The sequence below is a fragment of the Geotrypetes seraphini genome, chromosome 12 (assembly GCF_902459505.1).
Source record: "Geotrypetes seraphini chromosome 12, aGeoSer1.1, whole genome shotgun sequence".
Lineage (NCBI taxonomy): Eukaryota > Metazoa > Chordata > Amphibia > Gymnophiona > Dermophiidae > Geotrypetes > Geotrypetes seraphini.
Window position 1 is genome coordinate 20,557,845 of NC_047095.1, and position 25,656 is coordinate 20,583,500.

The following is a 25,656-nucleotide window of genomic DNA, read 5'->3' on the forward strand; positions in this document are numbered from 1 at the left end:
AAAGTTTTCATTCACGTATAATTTGCACTAAAGTCTTCATCGGTCAAAATTTTCTATCAAATCTTATTTATTTAATTTATTCATTTTTATTTATTTTTCAAAATAGGTTAAGAAAAAATACTCATCTCTTTATCAGAGCATAGCAGGGGTTCTTCACCGACATAGGCTATGTTTCGCCACATAAGGCTTTATCAAGGTAGTCCCCTGATAGAGAAGAGAGATATATCGTAGTTATTATCTTAGAACATATACTCCACGGTTCTTATCAACAACTCCTAGGGGTATCATTTCTAGCCCATATAAAGTAGTTGAAAAAATAAAAAGTAAAGGTTATATCTTAGAATAATAGCTTGTTAAATACCTTTGTTATGCCGATTCCACATGTACTGCCATCGTTATAGTTTGGTTTAGGCAGAACAACATGGCCGCGGCGTTTTTTATACAAAATAGAAACGTCATGATCTCATATTTACGTATCCTATCAGCATCCAGAATCAGCCCTGGGATTATTTAAACTAATGTCATCCATTCTACTTCTGCATTTAAACCATTAGGTTTGACAGTACTGTCAAACCTAATGGTTTAAATGCAAAGGTATTTAACAAGCTATTATTCTAAGATATAACCTTTACTTTTTATTTTTTCAACTACTTTATATGGGCTAGAAATGATACCCCTAGGAGTTGTTGATAAGAACCGTGGAGTATATGTTCTAAGATAATAACTACGATATATCTCTCTTCTCTATCAGGGGACTACCTTGATAAAGCCTTATGTGGCGAAACATAGCCTATGTCGGTGAAGAACCCCTGCTATGCTCTGATAAAGAGATGAGTATTTTTTCTTAACCTATTTTGAAAAATAAATAAAAATGAATAAATTAAATAAATAAGATTTGATAGAAAATTTTGACCGATGAAGACTTTAGTGCAAATTATACTGTGAATGAAAACTTTCTCACAGTTTGTACTGCTGAGGTCTTAAAAGAATATATACTAATTCTAATTGAGGCTATATGGGTTGAAGCTTCTCTGATATCTAGCCTTATAAAAATATAAAAATATATACTACCGCCTTATATACTTGTTGATTTTTAGCCTCAGCCAGTCACAACTCTCCCTTTCTCCTCAAACAAACCCATTTTTGTTGTAAGTTCTGTTTCTGGGAAAGACTCAACCCAAGTTTTAAGTGATTGAGAAGGATCCAAGTGCTATTGAGGGTTCCTGAGGAAGAAATCTAAATGAGGCACATGAAACATTTGTAACAACAGTTTGTGTGGCAGCACCTTTTACGGTACCGCAGTCAAGTACAATTACCTTTGTGCAATTATCTTTGTACACGTCCTCTTTAGGTCAATATATACAATCTTTTTAATGTGATGATTCCCCACTTGGCTGCTTATTTTGATCATCTTCCTGTTTTTGTACTCCTGTGCCAATGATGTACTGTTGCATTTGCCTTTTGAAGAAAATCACCCTGCATCTGCTGGGCTTTTGGACCACTATTTTTTGAAGATGGAGTAGTAGGCTATTATTACATTCAAACTGAAACAAACACTGGTAAAATAAATCTGCTGCTGTTTTGGACTCGTTTTGTCCAGTAGTTTGAAGAGCTTTTAAATTTTGGGAAGGACTTTTATGTTGAGTGCTTGTTTATTTGTGTTTTGTAGTTTGTATTTGAGTTTTGGTCTTTTGTAATGTAATGTAATTTATTTCTTATATACCTGTACTCATTATAAACTGTTTGGGATATGTGCAGTGTATAAATAAACATTTGTGTTTGTATGAAGCATTTGTTTGATAAATTAGAGGGGCAATTGGGCTACTCCCAGCACAAGTTGGGCTACTTTTTTCCATGAGTTTGGCATCTGGCAACCCTGCCAGTCCCAGAGATAGAAGTGATCCCCATGCATTTCTGCTCCAGTGGCTGCATTATATGGCAGGCTGAATTCCCTATTGGAAGTACCACTAGACTACCAATAAAAATCAGCAGGCATCATTTTGAAGAGAGCAGCTGCTGGGGCAGGAGTGAGTGGTTATCACTCTGGGCACGGGACTGGCTGGCTATAAGGGAGTTGCAGGGGGACATTTGATACAAAAGGTGGCTCAGGGCGCCAGAATCCATTTTTGCATTGCATTCCTGCTTTCCATTTTTTTTCAATGATGTCTTTTTGGTTTTGATAGCTCTGTTTAACCACCCAGGCAGATATTTGTTCTTCTTCTTTACATATTCCGCAATCCTAATTTTAATTTCTATTAGACGGCAAATGAAAGGAAATAAGCGCTAAAATGCGCGCTAGGGCTGCAGAAATAGAACCCTGCGGCTCGCCGTACTTCCGGGAAGGGATATTTGTATCGCTACAGCTTTGTCGCGGCTCAGCCAGCTGAACTTCGGTATGGAGTTCTTACTGGCTGCCGTCATCTTATTTCTCGTCTTCGTTTTCTTGACCAGGCTCTTGCTGGTTCTCTGGCCCGGTAGCAGGCACAAACCTGGCAAGATGGGACCTCTCAGTGTAGTGGCTGTGGCAGGATCTGGTGAGTATGCGAGCTGTGGGAACAGAAATGAAGCGGAGTGCGGTTCCTGTCTGTAAGCATGCTGGGAATTGTGGTCCTGGAGAATTTGAGCTTGTGACGGGCCTGTGAGCAGACTGCAGAGCTGTGATTTGCGTAGTTTGTGAGGAGGTGTCCCGTTTGATATCAGAGTGTATTATTTTGTAGCTCTGCTATTTCCATTTTCAAGTCTAGCGTTTAATTAGTGTTGTTCATTAGAAGTCCTGCGAGACCTTGGAGGCTCTTAGCCGCAAGACTTGCAGCTGTTGGTGTTGCCTCACCATTAGCAATTTCATTTTCTGCCGCAGTTTTCAGTGAGTTTGAAGGCAGCATGTGCTGCCCAGTCCCCCTGTGGTATTCTTACCTAAAGTCTTTGGATGCTACATGGCTCAAGCTTGTAGTACTGGAAGTAAACAGGACAGCTGTTCTCAAGACCACAGCAGCAGGTCTCTAGCGAACGTGATGGGGGGGGGGGGGGAATGGATGCAGGGTGACAGTCCCGTAGATTGTAGAGATAGATAAGTTTGCCTGAGAGGAGCTGGGGAAGGAGAGTGGTGGACTGAATGTGAGAGATCTTAAAGGAGTGGACTTCTTTTAATTACATAAATAGCTGAGCAAGCCATCTGAACTGTTGGAGGAGCCCCATTCCCACCCTCTTGCCCAGAGCACCAGTTCAGAGCTGCCAGATTACCATTCTAGGAGAGGTGCTTTTTGACCAGTCTTGGCTGTAAATTAAATTTTGTCAAACACCCCCCCCCCCCTCCCTCTCATTAAAACCTGAACTTTGGCATCCTATAGAGTTGCACATCATTTATAAAATTCTGACATTTGTCAACAAAATTTCTCATTCAGGTCACCCATAAGAGCATAACATAAGAATTGACATACTGGGACAGTCCGAAGGTCCATCAAGCCCAGTTTCCAACAGTGGTCAATCCAGGTCCCAAGTACCTAGCAAGATCCCAAGTAGTAAAACAGATTTTATGCTGCTTACCCTAGGAATAAACAGTGGATTTCCCCAAGTCCTCAATAATGGCCTATGGACTTCTCTTTTAGAAAATTATCCAAACCTTTTTAAAACCCTGATAAGCTAACTGATTTCATCACATTCTTCGGCAACAAAGTTCAGAGTTAATTATGTGTTGTGTGAATAAATATTTTCTCCAGTTTTAAATCATAGCGTTCATAGAAACATAGAAATAGACGGCAGATAAGAGCCAAGGCCCATCAAGTCTGCCCACTCTAATGACCCACCCTATTTATCTTTGCGGATAGATCCCACATGTCTATCCCATCTGGCCTTAAAATCTGGCACGCTGCTGGCCTCAATAACCTGGAGTGGAAGACTATTCCAGCGATCAACCACCCTTTCAGTGAAGAAGAACTTCCTAGTGTCACCGTGCAGTTTCCCGCCCCTGATTTTCCACGGATGCCCCCTTGTTGCCGCGGGACCCTTGAAAAAGAAGATATCTTCCTCCACCTCGATGCGGCCCGTGAGATACTTGAATGTATCGATCATATCTCCCCTCTCTCTACGTTCCTCAAGTGAGTAGAGCTGCAACTTCCCTAACCGCTCCTCGTATGGGAGCTCCTTGAGTCCCGAGACCATCCTGGTGGCCATTCTCTGGACCGATTCCAGTCTCAGCACATCCACATGTGTAGGATTTGCCTTTGTTTTCAACATAGGGACTTTTGTGGTTGATAACGAGACATCATATTCTTAAAAATTTCAGGTATCGTACCATATAAGAATTGATGACATAACATGATTGCCTTGTACTGAATTCGAAACACAATTGGCAACCAATGCAGTTGTTGAAGATATGGAGATATATGCTCATATCTTGAAATGCTAGACCATGTGAGAGAGATTCCAGGCTTTGAGACGGAGAGGAGAAAGATGCCACACCATATGAGGGGGGAAGGGGGAAGACAGAGTTATCTGACCATGGGAGAGGGATGAGATGGTGCCCAGGGATGGAGGGGAAGGGGAGACAGAGGTGGGATTATTGCTAATAAATTGAAGATAAATACAGAAAAAAAATTCCTTTGGTTGTGTCCAGCAGGTTTAGCTAGATAAGATCTTGTGTCCTCTTTCTGTCGGAATGGTTATAAGTTCAAAATGCAAACTAGAATATTGGGAGTTCAACTAGACAACATGTTAACTATGGAATATCAAGTTAATTTTTTTTTTCTCCCCCTTTCTTATCTCTAATAATGTAACTTTTACCCATTCCCCCCTTTCAGCCATCACTTTCAAGTCCGTCTTGTCGATGTCTTTAATGTTCACTTCCCCTTCTCTCCATAAACATTTCCTTTAACTATTATTTTTTTTTATCTCTATTTTAATATTTTATTGTAAACCGGCTAGATACTCGTTGATGGTCGGTATATTAAAAATCAATAAACTTGAAACTTGAAACAATTTCATGAGTAAAAAAGATTTTGGACTTTTAAGGGAATTAAGATTAGTCAGAAAATGTTTTGATATTTCAGCATTTTCACTAGTGGTCTAGTCATCAGTTCTTTCACAATTGGATTATTGTAACATAGTTTATCTTGGGTGTACTACAAGACTACTAAAGAGATTACAAACTGTTCAAAATACTGCAGTTAAAGTTATACGGTCTCTCTTACAAAGCCACGTGGCAACAGCCCCAAAGCCCTTTAAATCTCTATGGGCTTCGGGGCTGTTAGCGCAGCGCAGCCACTAGTGCGGCTTTGTAAAAGAGGCCGATAGTCTCGATTTCCAAATATGAATGGATTACACCTTACTTTGTTCAATTACATTGGTTATCAGTTTCTGCTAGGATAACATAAGCTCTGTGTATTATTTTTTAAATATTTTACATGCCTAACTCATCCTTATTTGCTGGATTTAGTTTCCTTAATGATTGATAGGGTCATATACTGTACGATGACTAATTCTGTTTACAATTTCCGTCACCTAAATCAATTAAACTATTCCATCAACTCTGTGCTTCTTTTAGTTATCAAGCTTCGACTATTTGAAATAAACTTCCTCTCAATGTTAGATCAGAAACTAATCATTTAGTTTTTATAAAGCTTTTAAAAAAACTGTCCTTCAAACACCAGACTTGGAGAACAATGTTCTTAATGAAACAGTGGGCAGGTGCAGGAATGAAAAGACAGGGCAGGGATCCAGAATGGCACACCTATCTACTGGGAAAGATAATAGCAAGGTAAGAACCTAATCTTTCTTCTGGTGGTTTCCTTCTTCTGTCAAATTTCCTAAACAGTAATAGTAAAATAAGAACCAGATTAGTTGAGAAATTAAAGAAAAGTAGTAATGACTTTGGACCTGGAGATATACCATATTTTTTGCTCTATAAGACGCACCCACCTGTAGAGTAGGAAGAACCAAGAAAAAAAAATTCTGAACCAAATGGTATGCCCTATACCCTGTCCCCCCTCTGGTGGTAGGCTAGGATAGGGTACAGAGCACGTCTAGTGGCAGCCAGCCAGCCAGCTGCCAGTCCAAAACCAGCCATCCAGCCAGCCCCAAGGCAGCCAGCCAACCAGTCAACCCACCCCAAGCCAGCCAGTCAGCGCAAAAGCAGGCACCCCCCTCTCCGATACCTTTTTTCCCCATCCCGGCAGTCCAGCACGCTTTCCTCGCTCCTGCCTTGGTTCCCCTGCTCTCTTCCAGCAGCGGCACAGCGGTACACGAGGCAGGCGGGCGCTTTTTGCGTGCCTGCTTGGTCCCTCGCTGCACTCAGAATGGCTGCCTGCCAGTTCCTGCAGGACGAGAACTGACAGGTAACCATTTGGAATGCAGCGAGGGACCAAGCAGACACGCAAAAAGTGCGCGCCTGCCTCGTGTGCCGCTGCCACTGCCGGAAGAGAGCAGGGGAACCGAGGAAGGAGTGTGGAAAGCGCGCTGGACCGCCGGGATGGGGAAAAAAAGGTACTAGGGTTTGGGGGGGATTTACGTTCGCTCCTTAAGACGCACCCTTATTTCCGCTCCCTTTTTTTGGGTGGAAAAAGTGCATCTTATGGAGCAAAAAATACGGTATTTGACGAGACCCATTTTCTGGAGGAAATCTTGGCTAGACCTGATTTTGACTGCCAACTCAGTGAGTTCTAAGTATTTTTCTAGTGCGATAGGTGTGTCATTTTGGACAGTGGTCTTTGCTAATTTTTAATCAAGGGCCATTTTGGGTCCAAAAGGGGTAACAGAGAGCCGACAGATATCTTCCTACTTTGGGCCATGACACCAATAGCGCTTCTTGACAGAACCCCTGGCCTTGGTCACACATGCAGAACACAAATACAGGACCACAAACAAAAAATTAAATAAGCTTAGACTTCCAAACGTTTGTGTTTAAAGGTTTGAATGGAGAGCTTATCCTAAACACCAGAAAGTCAGAGGAGCATTACCACAGTCACTTGGTGTCTCACCTCCTGGGGCTCCGGGGAACCAGCTGTAGTGGCCTTGGGGCTGCATTTGCCTGGTTAGTGGTTCAGGGCTTGTAGGAACTGCCAGGGCCAAGCTGCGTTGGGCAGCAGAGGCAGGGCAACCAGAACCATGACCGCCGTGGTACTCGCCCCGTTGACAGGCACCTTCTTCCCCCGGTAGCCATTTGACTTGCCCCAAGCTGGTGTTGCACAGGAGCCGCTGAAAGCCTTGCACCACTTCTCTTTCCCAGCAGCTGCTCTTACACTGTTCAGGTCACTGGCAGCATGAGTGAAGTATACATAGAATCCTGTGTCAACAGAAAAAAGATTACTGAAGTAAGAACCTAATCTTCCAATAGTGTTACTTGACAGAGACCCTTTTGGAAAGGAAAATCATTGTAAGTTACTTGTATCTTGAGTAGTGACCAATTTTACTAATAAATAATGGATAATCAGATGGTCAAGGGGTGAAGGAGTCTATCACAAAAGATATAAAACATACTTATGAAGTCATTAATAAACTAACATGTGCACTTGTAGTAATCATATAGAGAGTGATAAAGGTGATAGAATTTGTCCCCTTCCCCTCAGGAAACTATCCTGTGTCATTCTTTAATTTCTATCACAATCTCAGAGTCTTTCTACACCATGCAAGGCTTGAGGGTCAGCGACTGTGCCCATTCATACTCTGATTCTTCCCTCTCTCTGTCACCGTCCCTGTCCCTTCAGATAACCTTGGGAAAACATCCCATGTCATTCTTTTGTGTCTATCTCAACCTCAGTCCTTTTACACCAACATTCTTCAATGCAAGGCTTAAGGGTCGGTAGTTGTGCCCATTCATTCTCTTAGCCTTCCCTCTCTCTTTAAAGAATGACTTTGGGATGGTTTCCCGTGGTTATCCACAGGGATGGGGATGGTGACAAATTCAGTCACCATGTCATTTTCTATGAATCCTTTTATGTATTCTTTGATCCTTTGTGTTCAAGATGCCAAATTCCCTATGTAAGGAGCTAGCTTTTGTCCAGAATTTAGAACATGCGTTGTCTGCCTTTAAGACTTGTATGTCCTCATAAATCGATATATTAATAAACAATTGTTAAACTGAGCACAGGCTAGTGTATATTTCCACAGCAGCAGCTCAGAGCAATAAAGCTCAGTACAGATAGGAATGGAAGAGCAGAGATCCTGCATATGTAAGGAGGGAAGGGTTAAGGAAAGGAAAAAGTAAGGCAGGACACTTGTGGTGGAGGGTTAGGCAAAGGAAAGGGCAAGGCTTGGACACGTGTGGGAGTGGGTGTTAGACAAGGGAAAAAATGAAGCTGGATATGGAGAAGGGGAGTTGGACAAGGGAAAGGGCAAGGCTGAGGGGAAAGGTTGAGATGGACAAGGGAAAGGGCAAGGCTGGGGGTATCATTTCCAGAACTGGACATAATACTCCTGATAGTGATCTCTGCTTCCTTTTATCTTCTGCATTTATCATGCTGAAGACCTTCTCTTATCTGATGAACATTTATTTATATACATTCTTTAACATCAGGGCTGCATCATCCTGACTAGTAGGGTATATTTTCCTTCTATCAGCAGAAAGCGATACAGAAACTGACTTTTCCCAGTGACATCACTAGTATAATATCTGGTGCTTTCTGGAAACCAACAGCCTAAGGAGTAGGGTTGGACAACAAGTCTTCCCAAATGAGGAGAAACCAGGAGGATCAATAAAATCATACATTTATTATATGAATCAACATGGCACCGTGTTTTGGCATATGATATGCCTACTTCAGGGGTCAAAAATACTCTGAGGTGGTATGGCTTCTTCTTTTCCTCCTCCCTAGAGGGAATGGGACGGAGCAGTGGAGGAGAAGGAGAAGCCGCACCACCTCGGAGTATTTTTGACCCCTGAGGCAGGCGTACCATGTTGCTTCTAGATCTTTGTGGATTCATATAATAAATGTGTGGTTTTATTGATCCTTCTGGTTTCTCCTCATTTGGGAAGACTGTTGTTCAACCCCACTTCTTTGGCTGTTGATTTCTTCGTGGGTATTTTTTTCTGTTAGACTTTTTTCCTGATTGTTCCTATCGTCTGCTCTCTGGAAACCTCCATGATTTTTACTACATCCAGCAGATGGAAGGTTGTGCAAGTGATGCATCTGGTCATAAGAACATAAGAATTGCCACTGCTGAGTCAGACCAGTGGTCCATCATGCCCAGCAGTCCGCTCACGCGGCGGCCTTCTGGTCTAAGACCAGCACCCTAACTGAGACCAGCGCACGTTCTTGTTCAGCAGAAACTTGTCTAACTTTGTCTTGAATCCTTGGAGGGTGTTTTCCCCTATAACAGCCTCTGGAAGAGCGTTCCAGCTTTCTACCACTCTCTGGGTGAAGAAGAACTTCCTTACGTTTGTACAGAATCTATCCCCTTTCAACTTTAGAGAGAGCCCTCTTGTTCTCCCTACCTTGGAGAGGGTGAACAACCTGTCCTTATCTACTAAGTCTATCCCCTTCAGTACCTTGAATGTATTGATCATGTCCCCTCTCAATCTCCTCTGTTCGAGGGAGAAGAGGCCCAGTTTCTCTAATCTTACGCTGTATGGTTTCTGATCTATCTTCCAGTTGTGCAAGCTAAGGCCACTCTGCTTGGTTGAGCCTAATGATTTTGTTCCAGGTTCCTGATTCATAGATCAGACAAAGCGAGGAGTTTGGGTCCACATCCCAAAGTCTTTGCCTATGGGTGTTAACTTGGTTCCGTCGCCAAAGAGCCCTTGCCGCCGGGGTATAGATCCCCATCCTCCTGCCCTTCTGAAGCTTTTGCAGGTACCACCTCCCCCAGGCTCCCTGCAGCTCCAGGCAGCCCTTGGGGAAAAAAAATGAAGAATTGGCTGGGCCGCTTCATTAGCTCTATTCTCGTAGTGCAAGGGAACAGGTCCGATCTTAGGCAGGGGCAGCTGGGGCAGTTGCACAGGACCCTGTGGCCCCAGCACATTTGTCTCCCTGTCTCAACATCCTCCCACCACTCTGTAATTAGCGTACATTAGGTAGCAGCAGCGGTAGCAATGATTTTCATATCCTATCTGCCACCGAGCCTGGATCCTCCTCTCTGCTGCATCCTGCCCCCTTTTGATATTACTTCCTGCTTTTGTAAGGATGGAATGCAGCAGCAAAGAGGCTCAGTGGCCGACAGGATATGCTGCATGTCATGATGGATGCACATTTTGTGGTGAGATGGGGTTGTGAGGGTGAGACAGTGTTCTAGGAATCCACTGATAGCTGCACATGAAATGGTTGCTTGTCTGCTTCACCTGTCGTTGTGGCTTGAATCCCCACTAGTCTCCCTCTCAGCTCCCCACCTTGTCTCCAATCTGTCTCGTCCATCCTCATACTGCGGTGTGGGAGGGGTGACTAGGGCTGGCTAACTTAGAAGATGGTGGAGTAGAGAGCAGAGACTTCTGTGAACCTTATTTACTTCCAGCCTCCATTGCCTGTCATTCACCCAGTTGGACTTCTCAGCTTATTCATAAGCCTCCAATGCGGAACAGTACTCGTAGGCCTTACAGAAACCTACATATATCATGTCCAAAGCTCTCCTATAATCTAATCCAGTTCTTTTGTCACACAAGGAAATAACTAGTGACTAGATTTGTTTGATGTGATTTCCTCCCACTCCCCTCCATTTCCGACCTTGTAATCTGCTTAAGATGGAAAAGCCCATCTGGAGCTACTTTAGTAAAACCAGGAGGTTAAAGGAGGTCACGTCCTCATGTTCTTTGCTTTACAGTGTAATTTTCAGTGTAAAAGATACTCAAGTGAGTTAAATCATATTTCAGTGTTCAGTCATGGGTATGACAAAATGCCACAACTGCAGTGACACTGGAAGGGATCCATAACTGACCTCTACAAAAGGCCAAAATTATGGTCTGGAATCCCAGCTTGTGAAGTCAGCCTTTCTCGTAGTGCTGGGCTCTTTCTTCTAATTAACATTGCCAGTGCTGCTCTTTTCTCTTGGGAACAGGTTAAGCATGTCCTTCTGCTTTCTTCACTGTAAACAAGAATGAACTGGCTTGGAACAGGTGAGGGGCTGCAGACTCTACTAGTGCAGTGCGGACAAACAGCAATTAATGCTAATTAGACAAATGCCATTGCGAATGATTCTTTTGGATAGCCAAGCAGCAGCTGCATAAATGTTTCTTTAAGTAGCAGTGTCGTTGATCTGTGACAAAAGGGCCTATATTGTTGTTTCATTATGTGATTTTTTGATATGTATTTGTTTAGATTTGATGTGATTGATCTTTGTGCCTCACCCAGCAATTTCTTTTTAAGGATGAGTTTTACTGGCAGTTTTTCCTAATTAGATTTGTACCTCAATAACACTGCACAACAAAGTTTTTGCTTCCTGAACACTGCTGGGTGTTTCTTATAGAATTTTGGGTGCTGATCATGAATATTACATCAAAAATTACCCATCACGTACCATTTCAGAGAAATCTTCAATTTTGTCGTGATTTTTTCTTATATTTGGATGCAAACAATTTTTTCTCCCATAAGTGTCTTATCAACAACGGTTTGTGCCGCCTGGGTATGTCCATGCATAAAATCTAGCCAGGTTGGAAGCTGTTTTATGGAAGATGACATCCTGGGCATGTCTGGGCAGGTCTGAACGAGCTTGCGCTGTCTCACCATGCTATAATGGTGGCTTCCATACACCGATCCTGCTCATTTGGTTAATATAGATAGTCCGTGTGTGTATATAGTATCAGTATAGTAAAGTATAGTAGTATAGTAGCTGTAGCAATATAACAGTAAGTAAGCTTGATGCTATAGACGTTTTGGTGTCGGGCAATATGTCTCGTCGGTGTCGTAACAGCCGCGACACATTCTGCTATATCTGTGGGGAATATACACTTACGCCTCAGAGACGTTCGATGACTGCCCTTGTAAAGAAAGCCTATCATCTGTATTTTGGCTGCAAAATAGGTGATCAAGACAAGCAATGGGCGCCTCACATTTGCTGTGCGACATGTGCTGTTAGTCTGAGAGCCTGGCTCAGAGGTACTCGAAAGACGATGCCATTTGCTGTTCCGATGATATGGCGAGAACAGAAAGACCATGTGACGGACTGTTATTTCTGTTTGACTAATGTGTCTGGTTTCTCTGCCAAAAACAAGAAGTCAATTAAATATCCTAATCTGCCTTCAGCAATGAGACCCATGCCACATGATGACAGTCTTCCAGTTCCGAAACCACCAGAGGATTGGACCTTAGACGAACCAGATGAAGAAACTGCAGTGCAGGGTTCTAACAGTGACATTGACCCGGATTTTGAACCATCCTCATCAGGCGATCCACATCTGATAACACAGTCCGAATTGAACGATTTGGTCAGAGATTTGGGTCTGTCAAAAGCAAAAGCTGAGCTGCTAGGTTCGAGACTGCAGGAATGGTGTTTGCTATCACCAGGTACGAAAATTTCTGTGTTTCGAGACCGGCATCATGATATAACCAAATTTTTTGCACAAGTCGACAGTCTCTGTTTCTGTTGTGACATTGAAGGATTGTTCTCGGTCTTTGGTTGTGATCACAACCCGGAAGAGTGGCGTCTTTTCATTGATTCGTCAATGTTAAGCCTGAAAGCTGTTCTGTTGCACAATGGCAACGTTTATCCTTCAGTACCTGTTGGCTATGCAGCACATATGAAAGAAACATATGAGAATATGGAAATGTTACTAAAGTATGTCCAGTATACCAGGTATAACTGGAATATCTGTGGAGACCTCAAAGTCGTTGCTCTGTTACTAGGACTGCAGCTTGGCTATACAAAGTACTGCTGTTTCATCTGCGAATGGGACAGCCGAGACAGAGAGTCGCACTATTCTAGAAAGAACTGGCCACTCCGTAAAAAGTTAGTTCCAGGACAGAAAAATGTAGCACATGAATCGCTTGTTGACCCGACAAAGATATTTTTGCCTCCTCTTCACATTAAACTGGGACTCATGAAGAATTTTGTGAAAGCAATGAACAAGGAAGGGGAAGGTTTTCGTTATTTAAGACAGATGTTCCCAAGAATAACTGATGCCAAGATCAAAGAGGGTATTTTTGTTGGCCCCCAGATCAGACATGTTATGAGTGACAAGCGATTTGAAGATCTGTTAGTTGGGCCGGAAAAAATTGGCTGGAAAGCCTTGAAAGACGTTGTTGACAATTTTCTGGGCAATTACAGAGCCCCAAACTACATTCAGCTGGTAGACAAACTTCTCAAAGCATACAAGAGAATGAAGTGCAATATGTCACTCAAGATTCATTTCCTCCATTCACACTTGGACTTCTTCCCCGCAAATCTCGGTGCTGTGAGTGACGAGCACGGTGAAAGGTTTCATCAAGACATAGCTACGATGGAGAAACGATACCAGGGCAATTGGAATCCGTCAATGCTTGCCGACTATTGTTGGATGCTACAACGTGATGCACCAGACACTGAATATAAAAGAAACTCGGGAGCAAAACACTTTTAATTCTGTTTCATTTAGTCGCTTGTGCGAAACGTAAACTTGACTATATATTTTATTGTCAGTAAACATAAAAATGTCTATTTCTCATAGTTCTTACGTGATGCAGTAAAACCAAAACCATATTTGAGCATACCAAGTTGGTACCTGTCATAATCACCAAAAACTTTTCAGGAATCAAGACTTAACCAAAAAATTGTTGTGCAGTGTAATTCAGTTAGTCTATAATGTGTCCTGCCTCTGTCATTCAGGGCTAGATTCACTAAGGGCACAGATCCGATCCGTGTCCGGGGGGCTGATTCACGAATCACCCTCATGCAAATGAGGACGATCAGAATCACGCCCCCAACTGAGCGCCTGGATCACTCTATAGCGATCCCGACGCATGCACAGACCAGAGGTAGGGGGGATGCTGGGCATCCCTCCTGCCACGATCATTGCCAGGGAGGGGGGGAGAGACGGTTCCACAATTCTCTGACCAGCACTTATGACAGACGCCAGTTAGAGAATCATGCTTTTGGGTAAAGGACTACTCCCTCCATGCCTAAAGGTCTTGTTTTGGGTGTTTGGAAGTTGGGCAGATTTTTTTTAGAGAATATGGCTTAAAGGTAGATGTAGTGGTGATCTGGACGATTAAACTCCTGAATGTACAGGTAGGCCATTCTCGAAAAAACCCCACATTTTGGACGTTTTGTTTTGATTTTTTTTCAAGAATGGACATTTCCCTGCTGCCTACTTTGGGAGCCTAGGGCCTTAGGCCAAAAGGGGACTTACGGGTTTTATTGATTATGCCCCTCCACCTGTCTTGACCCCTAGTCTCACAAAGTCGTCTTGTAATTTTTCACAATCCTGTTATGATTTAACAACTGTAGGAATGCCATTCTGCCATTCTGAAACAGGGTGAGATCGGCACACTGATTTCACCGCCCCTGTGTAAGAATTATGAATTATTCCCATTCCCTCTCCCCTCTTGCCATGTAGCCGGCCATTCTAAAACAAGGGAAAATGTTAGCACCTTGTTTAAGAATGCTGAGGCATTCCCCTCTCCCTTCTTATCACAAGCCCCCTGTCACATATTAACCCTTATCTTAAGCTGTCCTTATTTGGAAAGGACATCAGCTGACAGGCATTGTATTGCATACTGCAAAGACTCAGGTTCTGTCCACTTGTTAATCAGGCCCCTGCCTAAGTGCTGAGTTGGAGGGTGGTCACGAGGTAAAGCACGAGGCAAAGGGCAGGTGATCATAGAAACATAGAGTATGATGTAATGTAATGTAATGTAATTTATTTCTTATATACCGCTACATCCGTTAGGTTCTAAGCGGTTTACAGAAAATATACATTAAGATTAGAAATAAGAAAGGTACTTGAAAAATTCCCTTACTGTCCCGAAGGCTCACAATCTAACTAAAGTACCTGGAGGGTAATAGAGAAGTGAAAAGTAGAGTTAGAGGAAAAATAAAAATAAAATAAACATTTTAACAAGACAGCATTGATCTAAATACTTTGGAAGGTAGAAGAGAGGAGAGAAAGGAATAGAAGCAGAAGGGGGAGCCGTTGAACAGTAGAATTCTGGAGAAATTTAAATGATAGAAATAGAACAAAACAAAGACAAAAGGCAAAACAATAGATAAGATTAAAGATAAATCATAAGCTGGAAAGAAAAATAAAATAAAACTTTGTCTTCAATCCACGGTTTCAGCGTCAGTGATGAAGTGGAGCAAGTAAGTTTAGGAGGAGCGATTGACGTTTCCAGAAAGGGCTTCTTCAGGGAAGAGACTTGGCAGACAGTCCCAGGATGCCTATGTCTCCTCCCCTGCGATGTTCTCCCATCCATGCATTCCCTCCCAGACACACTGCCCGTGCCCCAGCCGCTCCAAGGAGGCTGCCCCAGATGAGGCCCACGGTGAATGCAGGATTCTCTCCTCTGCGGGAAAGCCGCCCGGACCAACAGTCGATCTTCTTAGCGGATTGCATGGGGGGAAGAGTTCACACTCTTGATGGCAGAAAAGGGCCGACTGCCCAACAAGTCTGCCCACTCAAGAATCCTCCCTCCTCGAGAATCCATCTTTTAAACATTCCTCTGGCACGACCCCACCAGAAGGTCCCATCGTCCCTTGAAGTTGAGCGTGGTACTGGCCTCAACTGCCTGACGTGGAAGACCATTCCATTGATCAGTTACCCTTTCGGTGAAGAAGTATTTCCTGGTGTCCCCTTGAAATCTTCCTCCCCTGAGTTTTAGCGGATGCCTTCTTGTCGCCGTGGGACCCCTAGGATAAAAGATTTCTTCTTCCATCTCAATGCAGCCTGTGACGTATTTGAATGTTTCTATCATGTCCCCCCTTTCTCTGCACTCTTCGAGAGAATATAAGTGCAGCCTGTTCAGACGTTCTTCATATGGGAGATCCTTGAGTCCTGAAACCATCCTAGTGGCCATTCGCTGAATCGACTCTATTCTCTTCACATCCTTTTGATAATGTGGCCTCCAAAACTGAACACAGTACTCCAGGTGAGGTCTCGCCATGGATCTGTATAACGGCAGTATAACTTCAGGCTTTCGGCTGATAAAGCTTCTTCTAATGCATCCCAGCATTTGTCTAGCCTTTACTGATGCTTTCTCCACCTGATTGTCAACTTTCATATCATCCCGGATGATTACTCCCAAGTCCCTTTCTGCTGCAGTTCTTGTTAGGTTTTCACCATTCAGGGTGTACGTTCTGCATGGATTTCCGTTACCAATGTGCATTACCTTACATTTTTTTGGTATTAAAATTCAGTTGCCAAGTACTGGCCCACTGTTCTAGTAAAAGTAGGCCTTGTTCCATGGTGTCGGGCATGATTTCGCCGTTAGGTTCTGCTGCGCTGCCCACAACGTTGCACAGTTTAGCATCATCAGCGAATAATGTCATTTTGCCTCGAAGTCCCTGAGGCAGATCCCTTACAAAGATATTGAATAGTATTGGGCCCAAGACCGAGCCCTGCGGTACTCCACTGGTCACTTCCGACGTGTTTGAGAGAGTACCGTTTACCATCACCCTTTGAAGTCTGCCGCTAAGCCAGTCTTCTACCCATGCTGTTAGTGTTTCTCCAAGGCCCATCTTGTTCAGTAATCTCCGGTGTGGGACACTATCAAAAGCCTTACTGAAGTCTAAATACACGATGTCCAGGGACTCTCCCTTATCCAGTTTTTTTGTCACCCAGTCAAAGAAGTTTATCAGCTAGCCATTGGCAGCGCCTCCATCCCGACTCATAGACTGCGTGTGTGTGTTTGCTGTGTTCAATCCTACAAACAACTTTGAACAACTTTGCATCATCGGCAAACTTAATTATCTCACTAATTATTCCTCTCTCTAAATCATTGTTTTCAACCTTTTTACGCCCGTGGACCGGCAGAAATAAAACAATTATTTTGTGGACCAGCAAACTTCTAGGACTAAAATTTAAAAACCCCGTTTCCGCCCCATCTCTGCGAGCTCGGTCCCCATAAATTATCTGATCCCATCCGCACAAGCCTCAGTTATGATTTTATATTGAATGTATTTTATTTAAAATATAAAAAGAAACAATATTCTGTACAATTGTCATTTTATAAATACAAATAATACAGAGCAAGGATCAACAAAACCCCTGTCTCCCCTCCCCTTCACATATCTACTATCAAGAAAACTGAATAAGCCATGCTACACAGAAATATCATGCTAACAGAATACTGCAGTCACACATGAAAGGAATAGCGTTAGGGGAGTGCAACTAGGGCAACTGCCCCCTGGTCAGAGAGCACTCTAAGCCAGCTAGAAGCTAAAGAAGCACTGCTTGGACTTTGCAGTCCCCAGTTATGTCTAACACCAGCTCTAGCAGGATATATATTTCAAATCTGATATATTCTAATCACAAAATAGAAATAAAATTATTTTTTTCTACCTTTTGTCATCTCTGGTTTCTGCTTTCATCTTCTTTTCACTCTCTTCCTTCCAGCATTTGCCCCTTCCATCCACTGTCTGCCCTCTCCCCCTTCCATATGGTATCTGTCTTCTTTCTATGCCCCTCTCCCCTTTCCATCCAGCCTGTGCCCCCTCTCTCCTTTTTACATGATTCATTCCAGCTTCTCTGCTCTCTTCATTTTTATCTCTTCTACAACAGATCTAGCATCATTGTCCCTCTCTGCTTATTTCTCTGCTGACCCCTTCCCCTCAATCTCTCTGCTTTCTCATGCCTGTCTCTCCACTTCCCCTCCTCTAATCTCCCTGCCAGCTGTTTCCTTCCTTTTTTCCTTCTCCCTTCCTTCCTCCTCCTTCCTCCCCTCCTAGCAGCATCTCTCCTTCTGCTTCCCTCCAGGTTCAGTAGCAGCTGTCCCTTTTTTTCCCCTTGTCCAGAAGCTTCCCAGACTCCTTTCCCTCCTCCCCTCCCAGCAGCATCTCTCCTTCTCCCTCTCCAGGTCCAGTATCAGCTGTCCCTTTTTTCCCTTTATCCAGAAGCTTCCCAGACTCCTTTCCCTCCTCCCCTCCCAACAGCATCTCTCTTTCACCCTCTCCAGGTCCAGTAGTAGCTGTCCCTTTATTTTCCCTTGCCCAGCAGCTTCCCAGCCTCCAACAGTGGCTTTCTCCCCTCCCTGCAGCTCTCCTTACTTGCCAGCGCAGCGATTCAGGAAGGCAGCCTCGGGTCGTTTGTTGGGTCGTGCCGCCTCTGAGGAAAGAGGAAGTTGCATCATCAGAGACGGCCGCGACTCAGCAAATGCCCCAAGGCTGCCTTCGTGAATCGCTGCGCTGGTAAGTAAGGAGAGCTGCAGAGAGGGGAGAAAGCCACTGTCGGAGGCTCCCCATGATTTCTCCAGCCCAGCACGGACCAGCTGAAAATATCTCGTCGATTTTGCTGGCCCTGCACGGACCGGCAGAAATTTCCACGGACCGGCGGTTGAAGAACAGTGCTCTAAATCCTTGATAAATGTGCTAAAAAGCAGTAGTCACCTGGGGAACCCCACTATTTACCTTTCTTGCTTTGAAGAGTCCTGTTAGATGACTGGAGTGTGCCTGGCATAAACATGGGCATGATGATGTTGAAGGAGAAACATAGGCCTTATTCGGCTCAAGTAGGTAAAGAATTGTTTAAGCTGGTTTCCAATTTGACTGATGTCACTACTTGTAAGCAGTTATCTCAGGGGAGTCCTCTATCTCCTGATTTCTTTGGCACTTTATTTAAATTCCAAGGTGCAGGATTTGAGAACTTCATGTAATATGTTAATGAAGTGTAGTGACAATTTACTGGTGAGAACAAAATTCCTGTCCAGACAATATGACTTGGAGTTCTTCCGGCCACACACCTTAGCGGGAACATTGATTTGTGTTGTTACTTTTCTCTGTAAGCAGTGAAATTCTGAATGCATTTTGGTCTATAATCTTATATTATTTTCTCTAGGTGGGCACACAACAGAAATCCTTAGATTGCTTGGCAGCCTGTCCCAATCTTATTCTCCTATGCACTACATTGTGGCCGATTCGGATAAGATGAGTGAAGACAAAATATGTTTATTTGAACGCTCAAGAGCAAAACAGTCTTCCAAATTTGAGGTATGTGGGGGAGCTTGAGCTGAACAGATTTTCTGCTGGTAAGATTACTCTGCACTTCAGAAACATTTATTTCCTAAACTATGTTAACTGTAAGCGGCATGTTAAATGCCTGGCTTGGCATCTAGCAGATGTTAAAATGACGTTAACGTGTTAATGGTAGCACAAACTCATGCAATGCAGCTATGCTTCCTGTTCCCCCCACGCAGAAAACGTGTTGATGAGCCACACTGTACGTACATGAACGCAGAGCTGCTCGTTAGTGATAAAATGGTTTGCGACAAATTGCATTAAGCCACTCGATTTGTAGTAATCCACTAGCCAATGAAAAAAGTTAACCCATACTTGTCCATGGACCATCTCATTTGAATCTCACTCCAATTTCCCTACCAAGTAAGTGGTAGCGCTCAAAACCTGGCATTTCAGCTTCAGGATCCTCTACCCCCAGGCCACCTTGAGCAAGTGGTAGATCTCTAAACCCCAATGTCTTTGCAAAAGAGTGAGTCAGGTTAGCTGTTTTGGAATGAACAAGGTAAAATGGACAATTTTAATCAATGTCAAATCACCATAGTTTCTTCAGACTAAGCACACAGAAGAGTCTGAAGAGCAGAGGTGCCAGCACCCTTGCCAAGGTGGCGCCCGGGGCTGTCCACTTACTACGCCTGTGGTTACGCATGTAACTACTAGTATTTTACAATAAGTGCTAGACACACCCCTGGTCCTCCCAGGTCCACACCACCTTGCAGTTGTGCACTATGGATTTTGCATGCGCAATTTACAGACTCTTAAGGGCAGTTATGCATGTAACTACTAATTAGAGCCAATTAGTGTCAAGCCAATAATTGGTTATGGACACCAAATATCAGCTAATTACATTAAGGGCCTGTTTTACAAAGCCTCTTAGGCCTCTCACCTTCCCCCTTTACACCTAACTCTTTAATCTCTCCACTGTAGTTCCTCTCTCATCTTTCTTCCTGTAAACCATGCCAAGCTCCGCATTCGTGGAGATGGTGCGGTATATAAACCCAAGGTTTAGTTTAGTTTAGTTTAGTTTAAAATGACTGGAGCTTTGCATATCTCCTACCGATTTGGCCAGCATACGATGGAATAAGTAGGGTGTGGGTTGGCATTTGGGTTTGGAGCCCCTTTCGTCATTGGGGGAGATAGGATTGGCCTTATTCATTGCTGTGGCCAGTAGCACAGTATTCATTTGCCCTCTGATTGTATAAACTTAAACACACAATTTCACGCTCAGCATGCAAAGTTGTGCGCACAAGTATAGAGTAGTGTCAGTTGTGAATGGAACTTAGGGCTTGTTTTACAAAGCCGCGCTAGCGGCTGCAGCGCGGTAACGGCCCCGAAGCCCATAGAGATTTCAAGGGCTTCGGGGCTGTTGCTGTGCGGCTTTGTAAAACAGGCCCTTAATGTAATTAGCTGATATTTGGTGTCCATAACCAATTATTGGCTTGACACTAATTGGCTCTAATTAGTAAACTAAACTAAACTAAACCTTGGGTTTATATACCGCACCATCTCCACGAATGCATAACTGCCCTTAAGAGTCTGTAAATTGCGCATGCAAAATCCATAGTGCACAACTGCAAGGTGGTGTGGACCTGGGAGGACCAGGGGTATGTTTAGCACTTATTGTAAAATACTAGTAGTTACATGCGTAACTACTGGCGTAGTAAGTGGACAGCCCCGGGCGCCACCTTGGCAAGGGTGCTGGCACCTCTGCTCTTCAGACTTTTCTGTGTGCTTAGTCTGAAGAAACTATGGTGATTTGACATTGATTAAAATTGTCCACTAGGTGGCATTGCAGGCTAAGAGTACAGAATTATTTACAAGAAAACAGAATTTGTAGCAAAATAAAACTTTGCATGCTTATAGACTTACAGGTATAATAATATCGTATCCGTAATTGCTATAATTGCATACATTCTACATTTGTTATATAGTACCATGGTAAATGACAACAGTAAATAAAGACTTCTCTCCGGTCTGGCCAAAAAGGAGGCTGGAGCTGTACCTGCCACTCTATGCAGGTTGCACTGCTTCATAATCAAAAACTGGTATCACAAATAGGGAAATCAGCAGTTTGCCACAATACCAACCACATATAGGCAGATATATTTGATACAGGCTTGTTCAGCCTATGAGCCATGGGCCAGAACCCGGCCATGCAAGTGCTTTTTTCTGGTCCTCGGAAGCTTTGTAATTCTTATTGGTGCTTACGGTGAGATTCCTATTTTGCTGCTGCAACTTGGTTTCTTCAAGCTTGAGCCACAGTTTCAAAGTTCCGGTTGATCAAGTAGTTTCAAGTCTCTAAAGGCCAACTCAAACTTCCGGCACTACATGGCTCAAGCTTGCAGACAGCCAAGTTGTGGTGGAGAAACAGGAATCCCACTGTTTCTTCTGCAACTGAAGCCAGATGATGGAAAATAACTAGGTGAAGGCTGGAGGGGGGGGAGGTGTTACATGAGAGAGAGAGAACAGGTGAAGGTTGGAGAGGAGATTATGTACTATTTGACAAAACATGCGGCAAAATATGATGGCAGCGTTTTGGCCCTCCCAGTGCTACAAAATATAAAATGTGACCCTTGATAGAAAAAGGTTGGACAAGCCATTTCAGCATAGTCACATTCATTGTCAATACTTGATTAACCACCAAGAATCCAACAATGTTGCAAACTGATGATATTTTACTCCTGTCAAGCTTAAGATGTCTTTTTCTCCCTCTGAGGCATATGATATGAATATGCTATAAAATACACATACTTGTTTTTGATCTGTCCTTGCTCTTTTAGGGACCTTGATCGTAGAAGTTGGCCCGGCACTGGCCTTACTTCCCAACTACTTCACTCCTTCCCAACCATTTCACTCTTGCCCATCATAAAACATCAAGAGGCATGAGGTCATTTAAGTTTTTTTATTTTGATTCCATTCTCTTTCCATATATGGATCCTCTGTGTTTATTCCATGCATTGTTTCATTCTGTCACCATTTTTGTTTTCATTGTCTACCCTGGGAGGGAATTCCAGACATCCATCCACCACCCTCTTTGTGAAAAAGTGCTTCCTGATATTACTTTTAAGTTTGACTACCCTGTAACCTCAATTTGTGTTCTCTAGTTCTGTCACTTCCCCATCTCTGGAAAGGATTTGTTTCTATATTTGTTTGTTTGTAGTTTGTTAGTGAAAGATCGTTGCTGGCATTCAACAATTGTTTTGCAAGTAACAACAAATTTTAGTTAAATGCCTTTTGTTATTTGAGCTTTCTGATTTAAAAAAAAAATAAAATTATATATATATACTAGTCTTATAGTCCATTACATTAACGGGTGCTAGAATATATGTGTGTGTGTCTGTCTTTATTTCTTTCTCTCTCTCTCCTTAGCCGCTTTCTTTCTTTCTGTCTTTCTTTTTCCTTGGCTGCCCATCACCACTCCTTGCCTGCTCCCCCTGTCCATTCTCCCTTCCTTTTACCTCCCCTGTGTCCACCATTACCCCTTCACTGCTCTCCTTATGCAGCAGCAGCCCTTCTCCCTTTGTTTTATCTCCCCCCCTGTCCAGCAGCACCTCTTTCCTTCTCCCCCTGTCCAACATTAGGCCTCTGTTCCTTTTTCGTCATCCCCCCTGTCCATCAGCACCTCTTTCCTTCTCCCCCTGTCCAGCAGTAGGCATCCCTTCCTTTTTCTCCCCCTCCTCCTTCTTATCCCTATGATACACTTACCTTGCTCTGCCCCTGATCAGAGGTTCCCGACAGCCGCCCAGTTGCACCCTTTGGAAAAGTTCCCTCTGCCACATCCCGCACCCCCCCTGACGCGACTCCCGCTGTCTTGATTTCTGTCTCTGTCCCTGGCCCCCTTTGTCTGTCTGTCTTTCTGTGTATCTCCCTGCCCCTGTATCTTTCTTCTTTTCTTTCTGTCTCCCTTCCTCCCTCTGTCTGTCTGTCTGTCCAAAGCAGCATTCCCTCCCCCTCCATTTCCCTCCCCCCACACCAGTTCCCTGTGCAGCAGCATTAGTGTTTCCTTTACCCCACTTTCCCTTCCCGCAGGCCCAACTACAAACCTGGTGATTCCAACAGCGTGTGCAGTAGTCTCCACACACTGCTTCGGGTCCTTCTACTGCCCTTATTTGCTCTGCCGCGTCTCTGATGACATCATCAGAGACGCGGCAGAGCAAATCAGGGCAGTAGAAGGGCCCGAAGCAGCGTGTGAAGACTGTTGCACACGCTGCTGGAATCGCCACCGGGCGGCGGGGTCAGTTAAAGAGCCTGGGCTGAAAGTTGCTGGGCTCCTCGGTGGGGGCGCTTAGCAGCCGCAATCCCTCTCCTCCGATACCCCGCCCGCTGTAGATCGGCGGCTGGCTGCCCGACTGGTGGAGGCAATCGGCGCCGCAGCTCTGTCCCGGCGGCCTCCGAGCGGCGGCGCTGGGTGCATGAGAGGAGCCTGCTGCCCGAAGAGGAGGAGCGGCGGTATCTGAAGAGGCTGAGCTGCGTCATAGACCTCAGCTGGCTGCAGCGGTGGTAAGCCCGATGCGTGATAAGTGCGCATGCGCACTCTCATGTCCGCGACGGATCAGGGAACACGACTTTAGAGTGCGCATGCGCGACTAACATTTTATTATTATAGATATATATATATATATACTATTCTTTAAGCCCGTTACATTAACGAGTGCTAGAGATTCCTCAGCTTCCTCCCCCTCCCTTTCCCCTTACCGTCCCGTCAACCCCCTTGTTTCCCTTTGCACAGTCTCCCTGCTTCATCCACTCCTTCTCCTGCGCGGGCCACCGGAGCAGAGAGGACTGGGCAGAGGGGGCTGCCAGCCGGGGCCGGCGGAGAGGAGCTAGGCGGCTGGAGGAGCCGCTGCCGATTGCAACCTCCGTCCCGCCTTCCGCCTCCCTGGATTTGCTAGAGCGGCCTGCAAGGTTCGCTACAGTGGCTGGCGAACCTCAGCAGGCCGCTTTGAAGAGGACCGGGAGTGGGAGGGAGGAGTCGCTGGCACACGCGCTAGCGCAGGCGCCGTGAACACTGGCACAGAAGCACAGCTCACGCCACCAGGACTCATGGATTTTCGACAGCGCATACGCGCTTAGCCTTTTATTATTATGGATATATATATATATATACACACACACAAACAAATACAAATGTAATGTTTTTCTTAACTCTTTGAACAGTGTCTCTCCCACAAGGATGGATGTAACTAAATTGGGATTGATTAAGGTTAGGATCTATGATGACCTTTCTATAGTTGTTCATGTAGCTTACCTTGAGTCTAATACATTAAGGAGAGAAACATTTTGCACACTATTTGCAAATTAGCTTGTGCAGTTTTTACCAGGACTTCTTGCAAATTAGCTTAGATAATAGAGCATATAGTTTTCCTATGGGAAACTTTCTAAAAACCTTGTACCTCATTGAGGTAAAGATTTTTTTTTTCCACATCTTGGCTTGTAGTAGTATTTTCTACTGATAATAATGAGGTTGTAGTAAAACGTGGGCTTTTATGGCATATTGATTTATCATAGGAGTCGCTGACTTGCAATATCTTAATACTGGCGGTTGCTGACTCACAAGCAGCATTATTCCAGCAACCTGAAACTTCCAGGCCACATCTTAAAGGAGCTGTTGCAGCTGTCTCTCTCTCTCTCTCTCCCCCCCCCCCCCCCAACACACACACAGTTCACCATCCCAACCTCTCTAACCCCTGTGGGTCTAACATCATGTTCCTGGTAGTCTAGTGGTACCTCGACAGGAGCAATCTCCAGTTTCTCCTGCCCTTGCCAGTATTCTCAGCCAATATGGTGTGCCTACAGAAACATGATCCTTGCAATAGTACTGTCAGAGTACCACTAGGGGCACCATATTGTCCCATGGTATTGGTGAGATTAGGAGTGAATGGGGATTGCTTCTGCATGGGGACCCACTAGATCTGGAATTTTACAGTAGGCTCAAGGATTTCGGAGAAGGGGTCTTACAAGATAGATGTCCCTGATTGGCTGAGGTGCCCCAGGCCTTTCCCAAGGGAGGAGCCTCAGGTGCCTTAGCCAATCAGGGCCTTAGGCCCCTCCCCGTGCATTATATGATGTATCGTGGCGTGGCCTAAGGCCAGTATCACGGCGGAGTAGGAGGACTTTTGCCCTTCCTGCTCCCAAAGACAATGGGACTCGGGAGGCCTGAGGAGCAGGAGGGACTGGGCACCCCTCCTGCTCCCACCGTTTCTAAAGGTATGGGGAAAGAGTGGGCCGGGCCCAGCCAGCCGGACGGCCTACTACAGGGAGGGAGGTGGGTCGGGCCCAGCCAGGTGGTGTTTGCGATGGCAGGAGGGAGATGCCTTGTGTTTGGTGGGGCATTGGCGTGGGAGGGGCATCGGTGTGCGGGGCATTTTTTAGGGGTTTGGGGAGGGAGGAGGCACTTCGGGGGGGGGGGGCTTTTTTATTTCAACCGAGCAATTATTTTGCGTGTGTAATACACGCAAAATATCTGCCCGTTTTAAAAAGCCGGCAAAAGCCCTGACAGTAGTGACAGGAGGCTGTTTCTCCTGTGACTACTGTTAGGGCTTTAGTGATCCATGCAGTCAGTTGGGGGCATGCCTCCGATCGCCCCCATTTGTATGCAGA

General features: G+C 44.5%; 1 protein-coding gene across 2 annotated transcripts in view; it reads left to right on the top strand.

Annotated features, from left to right (window-relative positions):
* Positions 1-2,168: 2,168 nt before the first annotated feature.
* Positions 2,169-25,656, top strand: part of ALG14 (ALG14 UDP-N-acetylglucosaminyltransferase subunit) — a 64,306-nt gene continuing 40,818 nt past the window's right edge. The window contains exons 1-2 of one of the 2 annotated variants that reach the window (XM_033915934.1): positions 2,169-2,534; positions 18,881-19,032. In XM_033915934.1, the coding sequence (XP_033771825.1) occupies positions 2,396-2,534; positions 18,881-19,032 (291 nt within the window). In that variant the 5' untranslated portion in view covers positions 2,169-2,395. Of the gene's footprint in view, positions 2,535-2,865; positions 2,996-18,880; positions 19,033-25,656 lie in introns of those variants that run through there. The other variant, XM_033915935.1, reaches the window with a different exon arrangement.